The sequence below is a fragment of the Megalopta genalis genome, chromosome 5 (assembly GCF_051020955.1).
Source record: "Megalopta genalis isolate 19385.01 chromosome 5, iyMegGena1_principal, whole genome shotgun sequence".
Classification (NCBI taxonomy): Eukaryota; Metazoa; Arthropoda; class Insecta; order Hymenoptera; family Halictidae; genus Megalopta; species Megalopta genalis.
In genome coordinates this window covers 16,550,810-16,569,209 of record NC_135017.1, presented here as the reverse complement: position 1 = coordinate 16,569,209, position 18,400 = coordinate 16,550,810, and the positions used below count along the sequence as shown (strand labels likewise).

The 18,400-nt window shown below is 55.1% G+C and overlaps 5 protein-coding genes across 8 annotated transcripts in view; 3 read left to right on the top strand and 2 right to left on the bottom strand.

The window, feature by feature from the left end:
- Positions 1–9,109, top strand: emp (epithelial membrane protein). Of its 2 annotated transcripts, none has more exons than XM_076522180.1 (6): positions 1–1,470; positions 6,142–6,479; positions 7,139–7,636; positions 7,700–7,898; positions 8,027–8,235; positions 8,333–9,109. In XM_076522180.1, exons 1-6 carry the CDS (start codon positions 1,413–1,415, stop codon positions 8,588–8,590), a joined length of 1,560 nt encoding a protein of 519 aa, XP_076378295.1. In that variant the 5' UTR covers positions 1–1,412; the 3' UTR covers positions 8,591–9,109. The 2 variants fall into 2 exon arrangements, with proteins under 2 accessions (XP_076378295.1, XP_076378293.1); XM_076522178.1 differs by lacking the exon at positions 1–1,470 and adding an exon at positions 2,398–2,446.
- A 397-nt stretch (positions 9,110–9,506) lies between these two features.
- On the bottom strand, positions 9,507–12,997 carry LOC117227436 (scavenger receptor class B member 1). Its single transcript, XM_033482681.2, has 4 exons — positions 11,822–12,997; positions 11,218–11,495; positions 10,900–11,152; positions 9,507–10,829 (listed from the first exon to the last, which is right to left on the bottom strand). The coding sequence occupies exons 1-4, from the start codon at positions 12,851–12,853 to the stop codon at positions 10,473–10,475; spliced, it is 1,920 nt and encodes a 639-aa protein (XP_033338572.2). The 5' UTR covers positions 12,854–12,997; the 3' UTR covers positions 9,507–10,472.
- An 889-nt stretch (positions 12,998–13,886) lies between these two features.
- Positions 13,887–15,016, top strand: Sf3a2 (splicing factor 3A subunit 2). Its single transcript, XM_033482695.2, has 2 exons — positions 13,887–14,577; positions 14,645–15,016. Exons 1-2 carry the CDS (start codon positions 14,032–14,034, stop codon positions 14,921–14,923), a joined length of 825 nt encoding a protein of 274 aa, XP_033338586.1. The 5' UTR covers positions 13,887–14,031; the 3' UTR covers positions 14,924–15,016.
- A 143-nt stretch (positions 15,017–15,159) lies between these two features.
- On the top strand, positions 15,160–17,279 carry Rcd-1 (Required for cell differentiation 1). Of its 2 annotated transcripts, XM_033482688.2 has the most exons (4): positions 15,160–15,487; positions 15,582–16,071; positions 16,134–16,528; positions 16,595–17,279. In XM_033482688.2, the coding sequence occupies exons 2-4, from the start codon at positions 15,745–15,747 to the stop codon at positions 16,797–16,799; spliced, it is 927 nt and encodes a 308-aa protein (XP_033338579.1). In that variant the 5' UTR covers positions 15,160–15,487; positions 15,582–15,744; the 3' UTR covers positions 16,800–17,279. The 2 variants fall into 2 exon arrangements, with proteins under 2 accessions (XP_033338579.1, XP_076378299.1); XM_076522184.1 differs by having other exon boundaries at positions 15,160–16,071.
- Positions 17,227–18,400, bottom strand: part of LOC117227438 (sodium-coupled monocarboxylate transporter 2) — a 2,892-nt gene continuing 1,718 nt past the window's right edge. For both annotated transcript variants that reach the window (XM_033482684.2, XM_076522177.1), the window contains 4 exons: positions 18,202–18,385; positions 17,966–18,052; positions 17,715–17,896; positions 17,227–17,639 (listed from right to left, as the gene is read on the bottom strand). In XM_033482684.2, coding sequence (XP_033338575.2) covers positions 17,378–17,639; positions 17,715–17,896; positions 17,966–18,052; positions 18,202–18,385 — 715 coding nt within the window. In that variant the 3' untranslated portion in view covers positions 17,227–17,377. The remainder of the gene's footprint in view (positions 17,640–17,714; positions 17,897–17,965; positions 18,053–18,201; positions 18,386–18,400) is intronic.

Below are 18,400 nucleotides of genomic sequence, written 5' to 3'. Positions count from 1 at the left end.
TTCACGATGCAGTCGTGCGGGAAGAGGGCAGCGTTCGTTTAGACATCCGCGCGTAGTCTTTCGAGCGACCTCGTAGGGATCGCTTCGTTTCGCAATCGCATCGCATCGTATCGTATCGCATCGCATCGTTCCCTTCGATCTCGAGACCCTTCTGCATACTCGCGTCGTTCGCAGTGGCACTTTCAAATTCCGTCGAGTCGCCAGTGTTCGACCGTCTCGTTGCGAACGGCTGCAAACGCGAATGCAGCCGTTATCCGTGTTAGTTGGTAATTCGGTCGAGCGTTTTTCCGTTCCGTTGCTTTACGGAACGGCTGTTTAAATTTTGTACGAGTTTCAACGGAACAAGAAACTATCCAACGCGAGCGAGCCAAAGCCCTTCGACGGATCGGTTTTTGGAGTCGGTTTCGATCGACGCGAGTTCCGATAGACTGTGCGGAGAAAGCCGATACTTGCGAAGGAGATAACTTGCAAACCGACGGATAGCTCGTTGCTCGTTGCTCGTTTCTCCGGTGAGCAGATTGCGCGCGCTCGGTGTCGTTGTCGCGTTCTCGTCGGATCGCCGCGCCGGTGGCACACTTGACGCTTCGAAAGGAGAATAGACTTTCTCCTTCTCACCGATCCTCGTGCCGCGAACCACCGCGAACCACCGCGAACAGCCGCGCGTTGCGTTGCGTTGCGTTGCGTTGCGTTGCGCTGCTTTGCTTTGCGGCCCGTTCGCGCGCCGCGGAGGGAAGCGTCTTCGAAGTCTCCGCGGTCTCTTTATCGGCGGGCATCGACGACGATAACCATCGCCGAGACGATCGAAACCGACGTTTACGGTGGTGACGGTGACGGCGACGGCGACAGCAACAGCAACAGCAACAGCAACAGCGACGGCGACGGTAACGGTGACTGTGACGGTGACGGTGACGAGGGCAACGAGAAGGAGGAGGAAAAGGAGAAGGGGGAGAAGCAGGACGATGATCAAGGTCTGATCGACGAGAAGAAGAAGTGGCCGGACGTATTAAAATTCTAAACGTTGCCGCGTGTTCGGAGAGTCCTCCGAACGGCTCGAAATCGAAAGAACTCTGAGACTACTGGCCGCAGGAAAACTCGGGGAGTCGCGCGTAAACCGAACAAGTCGAATAATCCGAATAATTCGAATAAATCGGGAGACGGAGCGAGGCTCGGTCGGAGAAGGAGGTAGCCGCGAGGAGAGCGATAAAGAAGGAAGAAGGGAGGTCAAGGAGATCGAAGAGAGAAGGAAAGAGGGAGTAGAAGAAGCGCGCGAGGTCGTTTAAACGCAAGAAGAAGACGCACGCGCCTGCGAGGAAGGAGAAAGGAGAAACGAGAGACGAGAGACGAGAGACGAGAGACGAGAGACGAGGGAGAGCCGAGAATTCGTCGACGCGTGTACGCGGTGACCAATCAAGATGAGAGTACACCGTGGGATTTGCGCGAAATTGCAAGGAGGATTTCTCAGGCGATGGTGTAAGTAAACGACGAAACGGTGGCACGGTGAAACGGAGACGATCGCCGCAACGGTGTTACGGTGTTACATCGGGTCTCTCCGGTGCGTTCTCTTCTCGCGTTTCGTCCCGTCTCGTCCCGTCCCGTCAACGTGCTACGTTGTATCGTTCGAGGGAAGGCTAGTTAACGAGATCGTTAACGCGGTTACCGGCGCCACAACCGTCACGCTCGATGCGCTCTTAATTCGATTCGATGAACGTGTCGTTTCGTATGCCTGCTCAATGAGTCACCGCGTCGCATCGCGTCGCGTAGCTACGTTTCGTCGCGCACCGTCGCCGCACCGCTCGAAATTGCTCGACACCAACCAGGTATCCTCTCGGTATCTTCGGTAACGGTACGAGCGACCGAAGAGCTTATCCGCGCGCGTCAAAATCGCGAGCAATCGTCGTAAACCGGGCTCTTTCTTACTTTCACTTCGAGTTCGCGAGCGCGAACGCGATCGTTAACGAGAACGCGAGCGGGAAACTCGAATGGAAACGGCATCGTTCGCTTCGTATCGCATCGCATCGCATCGCATCGCATCGCATCGCATCGCATCGCATCGCATCGCATCGCATCGCATCGCATCGCATCGCATAGCATCGCGTCGCATCGCAGATGTCGCAGAAACTGCGAGGCGGTCGGTTCGATAGGCGCACGCAGCAGTCGAGGACGAAAAAATGATCGAATCGAGGCGAACGAATGCAAAAAGTAGTTTTGCGTGTCGCGACTAAATGACCGCGACGCTGTTAGAGTCCTGGGACGAGTCGACGTTACATGGTCGTCCGTAATGGTACTGCCCGCGGGTATTATTCGTGCGTCAGAAAGCGAACTTTGATACCATTACGAGGAACGATCGAGCGGGAAGATACTTGCTATTCCGGGTCTATTATTGGTTTTTTTTCTGTCGTTGATCGGTTCGTTATGCAACTTTTCGTCGCCGTCTCGCTTCGAACAGGTAGGAACAGGAACTCGCGGAGCAGCGAGATTGCAACGTAACACTGCTCTCCGATTCCAATCCTCGATGCGTAGGATCGCGACGATCGAGCCGAGTCCGGTTTCATTGGAAAACCTCGACAGCGATAAACCTAACAGTCGCCCAGGCCTGGTCCAAGCAGAACTTGGAGCGTAGAGCGTGGAGCGTGGAGCGTGGAACGTGGAACGTGGAAGACGAGAGACCGGCACGGCGGCGAGGCGTTTACCAGATTGGAAAAGTAGCGGCCAAATTATTGGACGATCAAAGGCTCGGATGGACTCGAGCTCGAGGCCGTCCGATCTGGTTTGCGCACGCCGACGTTCCGACCGTGTGGAGTCGCTTCGTTTGCTAGGCGCGAAACCTTCCGAGTAAGAGCAGGAAGCGTAGCCTTATATAATAGCGAGTAATTGCCGACAAGTACGCGTAGGTAGGTGTAGACGTAGGTTCGGCTTTCGGGATCGAAGCTCGCGCAGCAACGTCGTCGTTTCGTTTTCGTCGCCGATCCGTCCTTCGCTCTTGTCGGCGATCGCGATCGTTCGTCGATCGAACCTCGCCGAGCGCCGGATCGGGAAATGTAGACTGCAAAAAGGGAAACGAGGACGCGACGAGATGTCAGAATCGCCTCTTTCCGTGATGCAACGCGCGAGCGATTCCTTGCTCGCTGGGACACGCGGGTCGCGGGTCGCGGGTCGCGCTTCGAGCCAGTTGCGTCGTCGTCGGCGTCGTTCTACGCGCGTACCTTCCATCGCGACCACTCGTCCGTCCGATCCGGCGAACGTTCGATCGCATTCCTTTCGAGTCGATGTCGGCGACGGCGAGCAGGAGCTACCTAGACCGTGCCGCACCTCGCGGACCGAGCGGCCGAGGAAACGGGAGCGTATTCGTATTATATTATACATCATATAATACGAATATATATATATATATATATATATATATATATATATATATATATATATTTATTTCCCGTTTCCCGTTTCCCGTTCCTCGTTTCCCATTTCTCGTTGCGAAAAAACTCCAAGTTGGCCGGGTCGTTGCGCGCATCTTTCCCCGAGATACGCGCGAATCGTACGCGCCTAGACGCGTGCACGCATAGAAGTAGAAGGTAGCAACGAGACGGAACGGCCGACTCGATCTTTCGCCGAACGGTTCGCTCGGTGGTGTTGCGCTTTCACCTGTTAGGTGCGTACGCTTAGGTTCTTCCGTACGCGGAGCAGCGATCGGTAATTCGTTGTAAAGACCGAGCTTCGTTCGAGTCGCGGTTCTAAGAAAGTAAGAGCGATTTCGGTAAAAACCGACGGTTAAACCGACCGGTGTACGCGAACGAACGGTCGGCTCGGACGCGCGTACAATACATGGATAATTCAGGTTCGCTTCCTCGTTTCAGCGCGTTGAAAACCGCGTTAAGAACGCGGGCCGAGCAGTCGAGCAAACGAGAAAACGAGCAACGGCGGCGCAGCAGGCGATTCGTCGAGATATCGTGACTGTGAGAATAGGAACGCGTCGAAAGCGAGCCTCTCGCTCTGGTTTTCTGCGTAAAACTATCAAGAGTTTCTTTCGTCTTGGCAGTAGCCGCGCAGTCGTTGCCGTCTCGTGCCAAACAATTTCCCTCGATCGTGTACAACGACGCGACGGCGACGACGGCCCGTCGAATCCTCGTCCGCTCGTTTCCATGCGAAACACTGCCCATCGAATGGTCGTGTCAAGGACAAAGAGCACGCGCCGTCGCGTCTTTCGGTCCTTCGTCCGGGCCCTGCTCTTCACGGGCTCCGCGCTTCTTCGGATCTCTCGGCGACGGTTCCCATCGCCGCGACGAGCCGTGGGAATTTTCCCGTTCGCGCAACAATCGTTTAGAAATTCGATTTCGATCGAGATCGACGATCCGCTCGACCCGTTCTTTTCGACTTTACCCTCGCCCCGCGTTCCGAGAGAGAGCGCGAGTCAATGAAAATATAGCGCGCGTAAAACCGAGGGTTTAGCCGTTTTATTGGATCACCGAGGATACGACGTTCCCGTCCGAGGCGTGGCGGTGCGTGGCCGTGCGTGGCGGTGCGTGGCGGTGCGTGGCGACGCGAAACGCGAAACGCGAGGCGCGTGGCGATGCGTGCGTGCACGCGGAAAAATCTGTAAAAACGCGTCGAGAGCGCTCGAATGCCCGATCGGTTACCCACCGGTTACAAACTGGGTTATCCGAGCGCCGCGCCTACCAAAATCGAATGTTACAGCGAATTCGCAAATCGCAAATTCGCGTACTCCGCAAACACGATCGGGAATTTTCGCGCCGACCGACGCCGCGGCGCGGCTCGCGTCGCTTCGCATTCCTTTCGACACCTTCGACAACTTGGACACGATCGAATCGGATCGATCGGGGTATCCGTTTCGTAATCCCAGTCGCGGTCGCTTCGACGAATTTCTGTCGCGCGAATCGATGCCGAACGCAACGACGACGATGCGGCGCCGCGCGCGATGTCACGCCATGCCACGGCACGCCGCGGCACGCCACGCTACGCCGCGAGAACGCGAGCCGAGCGTTTGAGTTTACGGCCAAAAAACAAAGTCGTTCGGTTAGTTTGTGCACGCGTCGCGTTCGATGGAAAGTACTGGTCTCTCGAGGTCGCGACACCGGCTCGAAGGATTTTGTAAGGTCGGAGGCGTGACGTCCACGAGCGGACAAGTCGCGTCGCGCATTCTCGATCGCCGTCGCCATCGAGCACGCGCCCGTACTCGCGCGATTCTTACTCTCGATAATCCGAGGAAAATTCCTGGAGTAGGAGTTCTCGATCGATCGGACGCGGATTCCTGATTTCTGATCGCGTCTCGGATCGAGGCGCCGCGCCGCGACGCGACGCGACGCACGACCAGATCCGATCGTTCGAGGAAGCCTACGATCGAAGCGATCGAGTCATCGTTTTTCAAAAGAATCGGAAATACGGAAGCCGGGATAGGCGCGGCGATGCGACCAAGCGGGAAAAAGTAGGACCGCCCGTTTCGAAGGCCGGCTCGCGCGGTGGCACGGTGTCGCGTACGTGCCTTTTCGTCTACGTGACTAAAAATTTAACCGGTCGATCGCCGCTGCGATCGTGGTCGCACCGCGAGCCGCGAACGCACTGGCATGCTCGCGACATCGCACGGTTGGTTGGCCGAGCAAAACTTCGAGGTATCGACGGCTCGCGATCGTCTTTCGAGGTCTCGAGAACCTCGAAAGCGACGTTTCGCAAAGCACGAGCGTCGCGCGACGCGTCCTGCGAAATTTCGTCGTCTCCCAAGACCGATCGAAACCGACGCGAACACGTTGGCAGTCCGAATATGGCCGGTAAGGAACGGATCGGTCGAGAACAGCGAATTCGAAGACTCGTCGAATTCGCCCAGTTGCGACGATCTCCGGCAAAACCGAAAATCGATGACCAAAAATCGTTGACGCGACGAGCGGGGCTCGCTCGACGGGATAGAAAGCAAAGCCGATCTCGGGACGAGCGCGAGCATGGGCGTTGCGGACGTTGCAGAGGTTGCGGGCGCGAGACGACCACTTTCTTTTCTTGGTTTCTTGGTTTCTTGGTTCCTCGATTCGCGATCGGTGTCGACGGACTCGAATCTCTGCGATTCCTCGCGACTTCCGCGGGTGCGACGACGACGACGACGACGACGATCAATTTCCATTCGATTCGATTCGATTGCAGGGGCTGCGGTGGCCGTGGGCGCTCTGCTGATCATCGCGGCGGCGATCTTGGCGGCGGTGTTTCCGAAACTGGTCGACGTCCTGCTCAACAGGGAGATCGCGTTGCGCGAGGGTGGCCGCACCTTCAAATGGTGGAAGGAACCGCCGGTGTCTCCTCAGCTGAGCATCTACATCTACAACATGACGAACGCCGATGAGTTTTTGAACGACGGGGAGAAACCGACGCTGATGGAGCTCGGTCCCTACGTGTACGTGCAACAATGGGAAAAGGTCGAGGTTAAATTCAACGACAACGACACCGTGTCGTACAAAGTGAAGAAACAGTTCGTCTTTTCGCCGGTAAGCACTCGATTTCGATCGCGCGTTGCGCGTACGCGTTACGCGTATCTCGCTCGCCGTCGCCTTCCTGGATCGCGCTCGAACGCCGCTCCGTTTCCGCGTAAACGAACGTCGAGACGACGATCGGAGCAAACGGGAAACGAAAAGGGAATAGGGAACGGGGAATAGGGAAAAGGGAAAAGGGGGAGAGAACGGAAAATGGTGGCGATGGTGGTGGTAGAGCGGCAGCCGCGAGGAAGGGCGGCGTGGTTTCTCGTAAAAGTTCTCGAGAGTAAGTCGGGTCGCGGGGTATGACGCAACGGTGCTGCTAGGTAACGATAGTCGGGTTGAGTAAGATCGTAATAGCGGAGCAACGCGCTTCCGTGAATTAAAAGCAAAAGCAAAAGCAAGCGTGCGGCCAACGTTTGGCCAACGTGGCACGTTTCTCCGAGAACACGCGCGACACCTCGATTCTCACGATCGTCGGTATTGTTCGGAAGAACAATGCGGACTCGCGCGAACAATATCGCTCGTTCGCATCGATAACGGTCGACGCGCGTTCTCTTCGCGTTTTCGAAACAGCGAAGCGGCGACGCGGCGACGCGGCGACGCGGGAGCGAACGCTCCTCTCGAATCGGGATCGGAGAATGAAAAGGGTGCGCGCCGCTCGATCGTTTCAGGAAAAATCGATCGGCACGGAGGAGGACTTGGTGGTGGTGCCGAACGTGCCGATGCTCTCGGCGACCAGTCAATCGAAGCACGCGGCCCGTTTCCTGCGACTGGCGATGGCCTCGATCATGGACATCCTGCGGATAAAGCCGTTCGTCGAGGTGTCGATCGGGCAGCTGCTCTGGGGCTACGACGACCCGTTGCTCAAGCTGGCCAAGGATGTCGTGCCGAAGGAGCAGAAGCTGCCTTACGACCAGTTCGGGCTGATGTACGGCAAGAACGCGACGATGCCCGATTGGTTCACCATCTTCACCGGGCAAGGGGACATCTCCAAGTACGGGGTTCTCGACAAGTGGAACGGAAAGAGCAGCCTGGGTCACTGGACCACGCCGGAGTGCGACAGCGTCGCCGGCAGCGACGGCAGCATCTTCCCTCCGCGCATCACCAAGCAAACGGTCCTCAAGATCTTCGACAAGGATCTCTGTCGAGCCCTGCCTCTGGTCTACAAGGTGAGACGCGATCCGTGGCGAAACCGCCCGTACAAACTCTGAACGAATCGTTCCGTTTCGCAGGAGGAGGTGACCACCGCCGGCGGAATTCCCGGCTACAGATTCGTCCCGTCCCAGGACGCGTTCGGATCCGCCGGCAGAGTAGAATCGCAGCGATGCTTCTGCCCGGCGGGGCCGCCGTGCGCGCCCGAGGGCACCTTCAACGCGTCCCTTTGCCAATACGAGTCGCCGGTTCTCCTCAGCTTCCCGCACTTTTATCTCGGTAAGGCCCCTCGCTCGCGGACTTTTCTCGCGCTCCTTTCCCGCCGTTTTCCCACCGTTTTCCCACCGTTTTCCTCCCAGCGTTTTCTCAGCGTTTCAACGCGTTTCCACGCGCGACCATTGTTCCAGCCGATCCAGCGCTGCGCGAGGCCGTAAACGGGATATCGCCGCCGGTCGAAGAGAACCATCAGTTCTACATCGACGTGCAGCCGATGATGGGCACCTCGCTGAGAGCGAAGGCGAGGGTTCAGATCAATCTGGCGGTCAGTCAGGTGCGAGACATCAAGCAGGTCGCCACGTTTCCCGACATCGTTTTCCCCATCATGTGGTTCGAGGACGCAAGTATCGTTTCGAGCAGAACGGATTCCCGAAATTTCCGGAGATTTCCCGAAAATGTTGCGCCCGCGCTCACGTACATCGTTTCCGTGTTTCCAGGGCATCGACGAGCTCCCCGAGGAGATGCGGAGCCTGATGAAGATGGCGGTGGACGCGCCGCCGATCGCTCGATCGGCCGTCTCCGGAGCGCTCGCGGCTATCGGCGCGGTCGTTTTAATCGGCGCGCTCGTCTGCCTGGCGCGTGCCGCGAAACGTCAAGAGAAACTTCATCTGAGCAATCCGTTACCATCGAACGCCAGCGCCGGTAAAACCGGTCAGCTGAATCCGGCTTTCCAGAATTCCGCCGGTTCCAAGTAGATCGACTCGCTAGACTCTGTCGACTCGGTTCGAACTCGGTTCCTCGACTTCCCCCCGACACCGGATTGATTATTCGCAGATCATTCTCGAATCCCGACGCACGACCAGACGCTCGATCCTCGATTTCTCTCTCTCTCTCTCTTTCTCTTCCTCTCTCTCTCTCTCTCTCTCTCTCTCTCTCTCTCTCTCTCTATCTATCTATCTATCTATCTCCCTCTCACTGTCGATTCGAGACTCGAGACACGCGACGCGAGCGCTCGATACGGTCGAACAAATAAAAACGGTAGAAGCAGAACGAGAAACGGCTCTGCTAGAGAAGAAGAAACGATAAACTCGGGTCGCGTTCGCTTCCAAATGCCCGGCTCGAATTCGAGCCGGTGTCGGTGTCGGTGTTTTGGTGTCGGTGTCGGGATCGGGGTCGCGGGACGGTGACGGTTGTCGGTGACGGTTGTCGGTGTCGGTGTCGGTACGTTGGGATTTAAACGAATAAACGAACAAACGTTCGATCGGAGAAAGGAAGAGAGTGCTAGGCTGCGCCGCTTAACGGTACCTGGTACACGACTCACCGTTTTCAAGAACTGTGCCGTGTTCTCGACGCACCTAATTTACTCGGGTCGAGTAAAAATCGTCCGATCGAAAAGCGAAAAGTAGCAAAAGAGCTCCTCCGTTGATTGCAACTTGTATTATTCTAGAAATACGTGTACGTAGGTGATCGAGGAAGCGATAGAAAAAGGAGAGAAAGAGAGAGAGAGGAGAGACTCTCCGAAGGTTGGCGAAAGAACCGTAAAGAAATTCGAATCTGGAACAGGATTCCGGATCGTCGATTCGAATCGGCGGGGCTCGTCGACGCGAGCCGCCTACGAAATCGTTCCGTCCAATGAACGCGTGCGTGCACGCGTAGATAGTAAATAGCAAATAGGAAATACGTATTTTTTTATCAGTTTGTACATACTCGAACAGCGCGCACTCCGCAACGATCGAGCTCCTCCTATCCGTTATTCGTTACCGGTTCGAGTATACGCGCCTATCGTTCTAAACGTCTCGTTGTTTCAGATGGATCGCGGTTAGGTTCATATTCTTAGGTAAAAATTAGTTTTCTACCACTTTGGAGCGCGAGCAGGCAATAAAACTGCGAAATGGTTTTTAAATCGGTCGGATTCGTGTCAATTCGATCGTCGAGCGATTCGGTGGAGACGAATAAATGTTTTATAAGACAGGTACACCGTGCTTGGTTTGCTCTCTCGAATCTTCGAATCTTCGAATCTTCGAATCTCGTGCCACGTCCGAACGTCCGAAACTAATCGGAACTAATCGACCGCCGCGTGTTCGCAGATATCCTGCCCCATCGCGCGAGAACTTGTTGCCGTTGAACGCGTTCGGTCGCGATAAATTCGAGAAAAAATAATACAGCAGTTATCTCGTGTCTCGCCGTACGTCGTTCGATGCGACCTCGGTTATCGGATTCGACGGAAGTGGATCGCTCCGACGTTCGCGTTCGCGTTCTCGTTTTGCGCTCGCGTGCGACCGAATCGATCGCGAACGTAAACAACGAAGATGTCGAGATTCTTGCTCGATAAGCGTCGCGCCGTCGTCGCGTTTCGCTTCACGCGGGTTCGACGCGATCGATGGAACATGGAAACGTCTGGGACACCTCGGTCGGTCGGTCGGTCGGTCGGTCGGTCGGTCGGTCGGTCGATCGATCGATCGGTTGCTCGGTCGGTCGGTCGATCCCCATCCACGAATCGGAACTCTCTCCTTACCGGAACGAGAAACCGAGCGATCGAGTCTCTTTCGAAGGCTCTTCGATCGCGACCACGGTTCGCCTCGACGTTGGTATCGGAAACGGCGGCGACAATCGATGAAAGGCAAGTATCGAAACGATTCACGTTGCCGCAACGACGTCTTGCCGGATTTTTCTTTGGTCCCTCGACGACTCGAGTTTGATGTCTTGGAGCGGCTCCTCGTCTTTCTTGAACGCGGCGACCAGACCACCGAAGAAGAGCACGACGCCGACCAGACTGCACCACTGAAATCCAGCTTCGATCGCGTTCACGAGATAGTGGCTCCGATAGAGCAGCTGCTTCACGGATTCCGGCATCTCCTCGATCTCGGTGTCCGTCCAGATCACCGGCAAGATCGTTCCGTCTTTCAAACGATCCGCGAACGGCACTCCGACCGCCTTGCGCACCTCCATGTTCAGCTGAATCTTCATTCTGGTGCCCACCGTGACGCCTAATCTCTGAAATTGTTTCGAAATCGATGAAGAACAGCGGCGAGGCGCGACGAGAAAAGTCGAAACGCTCTCTCACCTGGTGGAGATCGATGTAGCTCTCGCGATGCTCTCGCTTCGGCGACAAACCCTCGATCTCTTCGAACAGAGACTCGTCCGCCGCGTAAAAGTGAGGAAACGAGATCAGCAGCGGAGTGCCGAATCTGCAGCTGGAAACGTTGAAGGTCCCGGCCGGTGGACATCTTCTCGAGTCGAGATCGTTCGGATCCTTTTGGCAATAGCAGCTGTTCTCGTCGGGCGTCGTCGTGAAAACGTTGCTCGCCAGTTGGAACCTGGCAACGACAGCGATACAACGACGAGGGCCGCTGGGAAACGGAGGGAAAACGATTTCGCTTACCTATACGTGGGAATGCCGTGGGCATAGTCGCGGCGTTCGAATTCGAACGGTATACGCCGGCAAACGTCTTTCGCGTACACCTGGAGCGTGGCGTTGTACGGCATTTCGATCCAATGAGGCGGGAACATGCTGCCGTCGGTGCCGAACACGCGGTCGCATTTCTCGTCCCCCCAAACCTTGCGATCCTGCGCTCCGTTCACTCGCTCGATCAGTCCGATGTGTTCGAGATCTTCGACTCCGGTGCGCATCGTGATCCGATCCTCGTTTACGCCGCTCCTCTGAAAAATCGCGACGATCGGTTAACATCGGGTTTAGGGTCGCTTACGAATCGCTTACGAATCGCTTACGAATCGCTTACGAATCGATCCGATGCGACTCGGAGATCTATTTGCCGCGAATCGTTTTCTTGGCCCATGATCTCTCCGCGACCTCAGAGACCTTGCAGTCACGCGCGCCTGTCGATCCATTGATCGCGATCGGTGGAACGTTTCGCGGTGTTTCGAGCGATCGTTGCAACGAATCGTTCGTGCGAAAAAGAAAGAGAAAGAAGGAGAGAGAGAGAGAGAGAGAGAGAGAGAGAGGGAGATGGTCGCATAATACGTACAAATGCGAGAAGCCCAAATTTCTCGAAAGGAATGTTGACTTTGAGCGACGAGTAAGGCTTGATCACGCGAAAGAGTTCGTCCTCGTAGCCCCAAAGGAATTCGCCGACCGGCAACTCGAGGAACAGCTTGGAACGCAGGCCGGAAAGCAGCATGGTCAACAAGAGTTGCATCACGTAGGGCAAGTTTCGGGAGAAGGCGAGAATCGACACGAGCAGAACGTTCGGGACGATCACCGTTTGATCGTCCGGCTCGCCGGACACCCATTCGAAGGTCCTCTTCTCTTGATAGGTGACCGTCCCGTTCTCGTGCAACTCCGCGTTCACTCTGCTCAGATTCTCCCGGTAGACGAAAGGGCCGACCTCCTGCACCCGCAGCTTCGTCGCGTTTCCGCTCTCGAACTCGTCCAGGTTCGTGTAGTTGAACACGTAGACGCTGAGCAGCAGACCGACCGGTGGCTGCTGCCATAGCAGATACGCCGACGTGCCGTTTCGCAGCTCCAAGTTGGACAGGATCGCGTTTTGGAACGCGTTCGTGAACCAAAACGCCACGAACATCGTTATGCTGGTGAACGCGGCCAGGCCGTACAGCCACAGGACCCGCCTGCTTCTCGAGCCGTCGAAGCCTTTCCGGATCGCTCTCGCCCAGCACCTCGTCTCCATGACTCCAACGATTCGCGGCGAGAATCGCGGGATCGGTGCGCGCTCCCGACCCGATCGAACCTCTCCTCGGCCCTCCCCTTCCTCGATCGATCCCTTCGTCGCGGTTTTACCGAACGTGTGCGGTCCAACGCGCGGCACTCGATTACGCTCGATTACAGTTCCGATGGCCTGCTCGCCGCCAAAGAATACGTTGACGGCGCACAAAAATCTCCCCACCTTTCCTCGAATCATCGATAACCTTTCCGGCGACGATGACCCCGGCACGCTACCAAACTTGGGACGCGCTCTTGAAATTGCCTTCTCTCGTTGCCCGTTTAGCCGGTGGTTGCTGGCCGGACGACGCTCGGTTTTTCCTACGCTCGACGAAGACATCTCGGATGCGTCTGTGTATTCTCTATCGTCCGATTCGGTCCGCCCCTTTCCCTCGGGCTTCTGCTAGACTCGACCTCGTCGCGTCTACAATTTTTCCACGAGTTTTACGCTTCTCGCGACGCGATCGCATCTCCGAGTTCGCGTCTCCGAGTTCGCGTCTCCGAGCTCGCGTCTCCGAGCTCGCGTCTCCGGGTCCGCGCGACTAGGGACCACGAGAGACTCGGTATCTCGCGCAGACGAAAAAATCCATCGGAAGATCGATAACTGGCCCGTCGATGCCTCGATGCCAACTGGAATTTCCTATCGAGACGTACGCGGTTCCCGTCCACGAGGCGATACGAGGCGATAACAGGAAAGTCTAGGCGCGCACCGTAGAAAAACCGACGTCGCTTCGACTCGAAACTGCCGAGTTTTTTGCGTTCGGATTAGCTTCGATGGTTTTCCATCGTTTTTCTTTTTTTTTTCTTTTTTTTCTTTTTTTCTTGGCGCGTCGCGACGTGCCGGAAGACGGTGGCTTCGAAAAGGGTCATCTCGATGCGCTTCGTCGCCGTTGATTCGCCTTTATCGAAACCGTTCGATGTTGTGACTGGCAGATGCCCTTTTCACCCGCTTGTGTCGTGCGAACGAGACGCGCGACACGAATCGTGCCACACTGTGTCCATATCCATATCGATATCCCCGGACGTGTACAAACATCGTTTTTTGAGCGCAGCGAATCGGACGACTCTTCTTGGCCGGTACATTCACGATTATCCAATAAATTCAGCGAATCGCTCCGATTATATTCTTCTTCGCTCGGAGACGAATGAGTCGGGGAGAAACGGCAAGAGCAATTTCCTATTGCGACATTCGTCCAATGTGCCCGTCGTCGACGGGCCGACGCGCCATGGTTTCGTTCGTAAAAGTCGCATCTTTTCAAAAATTTCGCGGCCGCCAGAGTCGCGCGACCTCGTACAGAGCTCTCGCCAAACTCGATATCTCGAAATGGATCGCTCATCGAGAATCGAGAATCGAGAACGAGTGCTGCCTCTAACCGCCGGTGGTGGAACTATCGTTGTCCACACGCTGGTCGAACAAACATTTTCGTCGCGTTGTTTGTTGTTTATAATAGACACAGGAAAGGACAATAATCGATTATACGCTGCTCCGAAAGGTAGAAAGTTGATCCGGGAAGAAAAATGGATTTCCAAAATCGTCCAGGAGGCAAAACTGGAGGCGGAGGTGTAGCTTCTTGGTCGGAAAGCAACCGGGACAGAAGAGAACGTCTACGACAGTTGGCGTTAGAAACTATCGATCTGAACAAAGATCCGTATTTTATGAAGAATCACTTAGGGTCTTACGAATGTAAATTGTGTCTTACTCTTCACAACAACGAGGGTAGTTATCTGGCTCACACGCAAGGTAAAAAGCATCAAGCTAATCTAGCTAGAAGGGCTGCCAAAGAAGCCAAGGAGGCACCGCAGACTCTCGCACCGGAGAAACCTAGAGTAGAACCCAAGAAATTCGTGAAAATTGGAAGACCGGGTTACAGAGTAACCAAACAACGCGATCCGGAAACCGGGCAACAGAGTTTACTGTTCCAAGTGGATTATCCAGAGGTTGCGGACAATGTAATCCCGAGGCACAGGTTCATGTCAGCCTATGAACAAAAGGTCGAACCACCGGACCGCAAATGGCAGTACTTGTTGTTTGCAGCGGAACCTTATGAAACTATAGCGTTCAAGGTAAATAAAATATACGGCAAGATTCGTGAGTTGGAAATCGTTTGTAAATGTTATACGTACCTTACAGGTGCCTAGCAGAGAAGTCGAGAAAGCGGAAGGGAAGTTTTGGACGCATTGGAACAAGGATACCAAGCAGTTTTTCCTGCAATTTGCGTTCAAGAATGAAAAACCATCGATCGGCAAAGTACCACCGCCACCGGTACCTCTCATAAGGCCAGGTTTGGGACCGCCGATGGTACCTGTACCACCACCGCCTAGACCTCCGATGTTTAATCCGGTTCCTCCACCACCCGCGCTTCTAGCTACTGGAATGCAAATACCTCCTCCGCCTCCGCACATAGCGTAAAAAATAAATCTGTAAATATATTTGGAACCAAGAGAATATCTTCTACTATTTAAATTTGATTAAGAGAATACACAAAGGAATTTTATTTCGTAATCAAGGAACTCGATTAAAGTCTATACCGTTCTAATTATCGACACTGTACCTGACGACAAAGAAGTACGTACATCCGAGGGCAACGAGAATTTAACGACATTTTTGAATTGCCTTGCTCCGATTGGCCGACGATTCACGGTTGAACGGTGCTGCCCTCGTTGACAAAGAGAGGAAACAACGAGTGAGCAAGACAGCACGACATCGGCGCATCTCGTTGTCTCGCGTTCTCGGTCGTTCGCGGCGACGCGTAGCCACCTGACGGTGAAGTTTGCAAAGCATCATTCAAAGTTGGACGTTGTGTTTCGTTTCGTATCGTTATTTACCGTTATCGTTTCGTTTCATAACCCGAAATTACGAGAAAGCGCAAGTATTGCACAGCCATCGAAAACCCTTGATTCGTAGCGTTCCTACGTAGCGTTATCTACGGCACGAAACGAAGAATTCTAGGGTCCGGGGTGTTGCCGATTCGTGGTACGTTGCCAAAGGGAACTTGTTCCGTCACCGTGTCGCGGATCGCGGCGAATCGAAGTCGATTCGGAGGCTAACCTCAAAATTTGTTTTCGAGCTGACTCGAAGACCGATCACCCGGCAAATAGCCGGAACGACGAGTACTCGACTCGATCCGGATCCCGTAGATTCGATTCGAGACTCGCGGACCTAGCGTATCCTGTGACAAGCGAGGTTTCGGAGCCGATCGACGAACTGCGAACGGTAGACAAACGGATAGAATGAGTTCGCAGCAGAGCCCCGCTGCGCTTCAGTCTTCGGTGGACCGAGAAAAGGTATACACGTGGATCACCGAGTTGTCGAACCCCGAAACCAGAGAGAACGCGCTGATGGAGTTGAGCAAGAAACGCGAGGTCGTCCCCGACCTGGCCCCCATGCTGTGGCACTCGTTCGGTACGTCGGCTTCGTTGCTTCAGGAAATTATCAGCATCTATCCTGCCATCAATCCGGCCACGCTGACGGCCTACCAAAGCAACCGTGTGTGCAACGCGTTGGCTTTGCTGCAGTGCGTGGCCAGTCACCCCGAGACCAGGTCGGCTTTTCTGCAGGTACGCCAGAACTTCTATGCCCGTATTCTTGTCGTTTTATAAGAACCGTTTTGCTTTTCCAGGCCCATATCCCCTTGTTCTTGTACCCGTTTCTGCACACGATCAGCAAGACGAGGCCGTTCGAGTACCTCAGATTGACGAGTCTGGGCGTGATAGGAGCGCTGGTCAAGACCGACGAGCAAGAAGTGATCACGTTCCTGCTCACCACCGAGATCATCCCGCTCTGTTTGCGGATCATGGAGAGCGGGTCCGAGCTCAGCAAAACAGTGGCTACGTTCATCCTGCAAAAGATTCTGTTGGACGACAGCGGTCTATCGTACATTTGCCAAACCTACGACAGGTTCAGCCACGTCGCGATGATTCTGGGAAAAATGGTCTTGTCCTTGGCCAAGGATCCGTCCGCGAGGCTCTTGAAGCACGTGGTCAGATGTTACTTGAGACTGTCGGACAACGCGAGGTGCGTCCAGCCACTGTTTCCGCTTATTACGCGCGTTACACGCGTTACCGAGCGAATTCGTTGCAGGGCGTTGCTGGCGTTGAGACAGTGCCTGCCGGATCAGCTGAGAGACAACAACACGTTCGCGACCTGCCTCCAAGAGGACGCGTCCACCAAACACTGGTTGAACCAACTTTTACGGAACTTGGAGAACGGCCCTCAGCTGGTGCCTCCCGCGCAGGCGGGCCAGCAGGATCCCAGAACGATCGGCATGTCGCCACTCGCGTCTTAACGTTATCCGGTTCTTCTGAGATTTTAGATTTTCGATTCAAAGACGGTGACGTCCCGTCTCGTTCTCAACGACGAATTTTGCTCGACGACATCTGGGCTCCGAACAGTTCCCACCTTTGTCGTCTAGTCGCGAGCTCCATCGATCGCGGTGGCGCAACGAAGACGATTAAACGCGAGTAATCGCTGGCACGATTTTGCGATAAGAGCAGGCCGCGGCTCGTCGAAATCACGAAAACGACGACTACGCGAATGCTACGAGAATCCTGCGAGAGAAACGGAGAGACGAAGAAACGATCGGAAGCGTAACGTTGTCAGTTTCGTTAGTTTCTCCTTCGAGCAGCTTCCACGGATCCATCGCGCGACGTAATACGAACATACGCGTTGACGTGTACGCGTCGCGCAAAGCTCTAATCTACGATAAATGTGTGTATATTTATATTGTATTATATTATGCTATAGTATATTATATTGTATGATATCACGTGTACGTATATTATTGCGTCCGTTGATCTTCCACGACTGACCGCAGATCGGCAAGCTACGGCGAATTCCGCGTATCCCGGAAGACGGCTGGATTCCTTACTGGTTCCTCGACGCATCCATTTCGATCTTCCCGAGTTCCATCGAAACCTTGTCGAAAGCGCGGACCCGTTGGCCGCTCGTGGCCGCTTTGGACCGCAAGAAAGGGCGTACCGCCGGCGTGTATAATTTCTCGTCCCCCGGTTTGCATCGGTTCGACCCGGTGATCCACGAGACGAGCAAGCCGATCGAGATCGCTATCAGAAATCCGACCCACGTGTACCAAAGGTAGGACATCCTGTAGAGGAGAAACGGTTGTTCCCTGGAACCGGCAAAAACGAAATGAACGGTGTTCGGTGGTCACCGCGCGATTCGGGGACGATCGTTCGGCGCGCACCTGCTCGCGGTATCGGCGATCGTCGTCAGATTGCCGACGCGATTCTTGATCGATTCCGGGCATCCCTCGATCGACACAGGCTTGGCGGGGAACACGATCTCCCCGGTGGAAACGGCCGCTTGGGTGCCGAGCGAGATCCAGGCGACCAGAGCCAAGCCCGCGAGACCACCGACCATCGCGCCCTGTCGCGAGTCGCACCGTTAATCGGAAACGGTCCGAAAGTGAAAAGAACGATCGATCGGTTTGCTTACCGCGGAGTTGGCGCTCGGGAAGAACATGCCCAGAGTGAACATTCCGAGCAACGGTCCCGCGGTGATGCTCGACAAGCTCTTGCCGGCCTGCGAAACGTTCAAATGCAAGCGAGAGCATCGTGCTCGAAATACTAGTCTTTGGAATACGTATACGTAGAATGCAGATTAGTCCGACGGATCGGAACGACGAAGGAAGGGGCTGGGGAGAGGAGAGTGGAGAAGACGAGAGACTTCACCTGAATCAGACCGCCGAGTTTCTCGACGAGAAACACCAGAGCCATGCAAACGATACCGATCACGACCACCGTGGCTTTCATCGTTCGGCTGGCAGCCGTGTCCGAAATGGGCCCTCGCAGCCACGGTTTTATCATGTCCTCGAATATCACTCCGGACATGGAGTTCAAGCCGGTGGACATGGTGCTGCAACGAAACGCG

Bases quoted from the DNA above. Each gene is read 5' to 3' on its own strand.
- emp (XM_076522180.1), top strand. From the start codon at position 1,413: ATGAGAGTACACCGTGGGATTTGCGCGAAATTGCAAGGAGGATTTCTC. The intron at 6,480-7,138 runs GTAAGCACTCGA...CGATCGTTTCAG, and splicing joins AACAGTTCGTCTTTTCGCCG to GAAAAATCGATCGGCACGGA. The intron at 7,637-7,699 runs GTGAGACGCGAT...TCCGTTTCGCAG, and splicing joins CCCTGCCTCTGGTCTACAAG to GAGGAGGTGACCACCGCCGG.
- Sf3a2 (XM_033482695.2), top strand. From the start codon at position 14,032: ATGGATTTCCAAAATCGTCCAGGAGGCAAAACTGGAGGCGGAGGTGTA. The intron at 14,578-14,644 runs GTAAATAAAATA...CGTACCTTACAG, and splicing joins ATGAAACTATAGCGTTCAAG to GTGCCTAGCAGAGAAGTCGA.
- LOC117227436 (XM_033482681.2), bottom strand. From the start codon at position 12,853: ATGTCTTCGTCGAGCGTAGGAAAAACCGAGCGTCGTCCGGCCAGCAAC. The intron at 11,496-11,821 runs GTACGTATTATG...GCGATTTTTCAG, and splicing joins AATTTGGGCTTCTCGCATTT to AGGAGCGGCGTAAACGAGGA. The intron at 11,153-11,217 runs GTAAGCGAAATC...TGTCGTTGCCAG, and splicing joins CACGGCATTCCCACGTATAG to GTTCCAACTGGCGAGCAACG.
- Rcd-1 (XM_033482688.2), top strand. From the start codon at position 15,745: ATGAGTTCGCAGCAGAGCCCCGCTGCGCTTCAGTCTTCGGTGGACCGA. The intron at 16,072-16,133 runs GTACGCCAGAAC...TTGCTTTTCCAG, and splicing joins CCAGGTCGGCTTTTCTGCAG to GCCCATATCCCCTTGTTCTT. The intron at 16,529-16,594 runs GTGCGTCCAGCC...AATTCGTTGCAG, and splicing joins AGACTGTCGGACAACGCGAG to GGCGTTGCTGGCGTTGAGAC.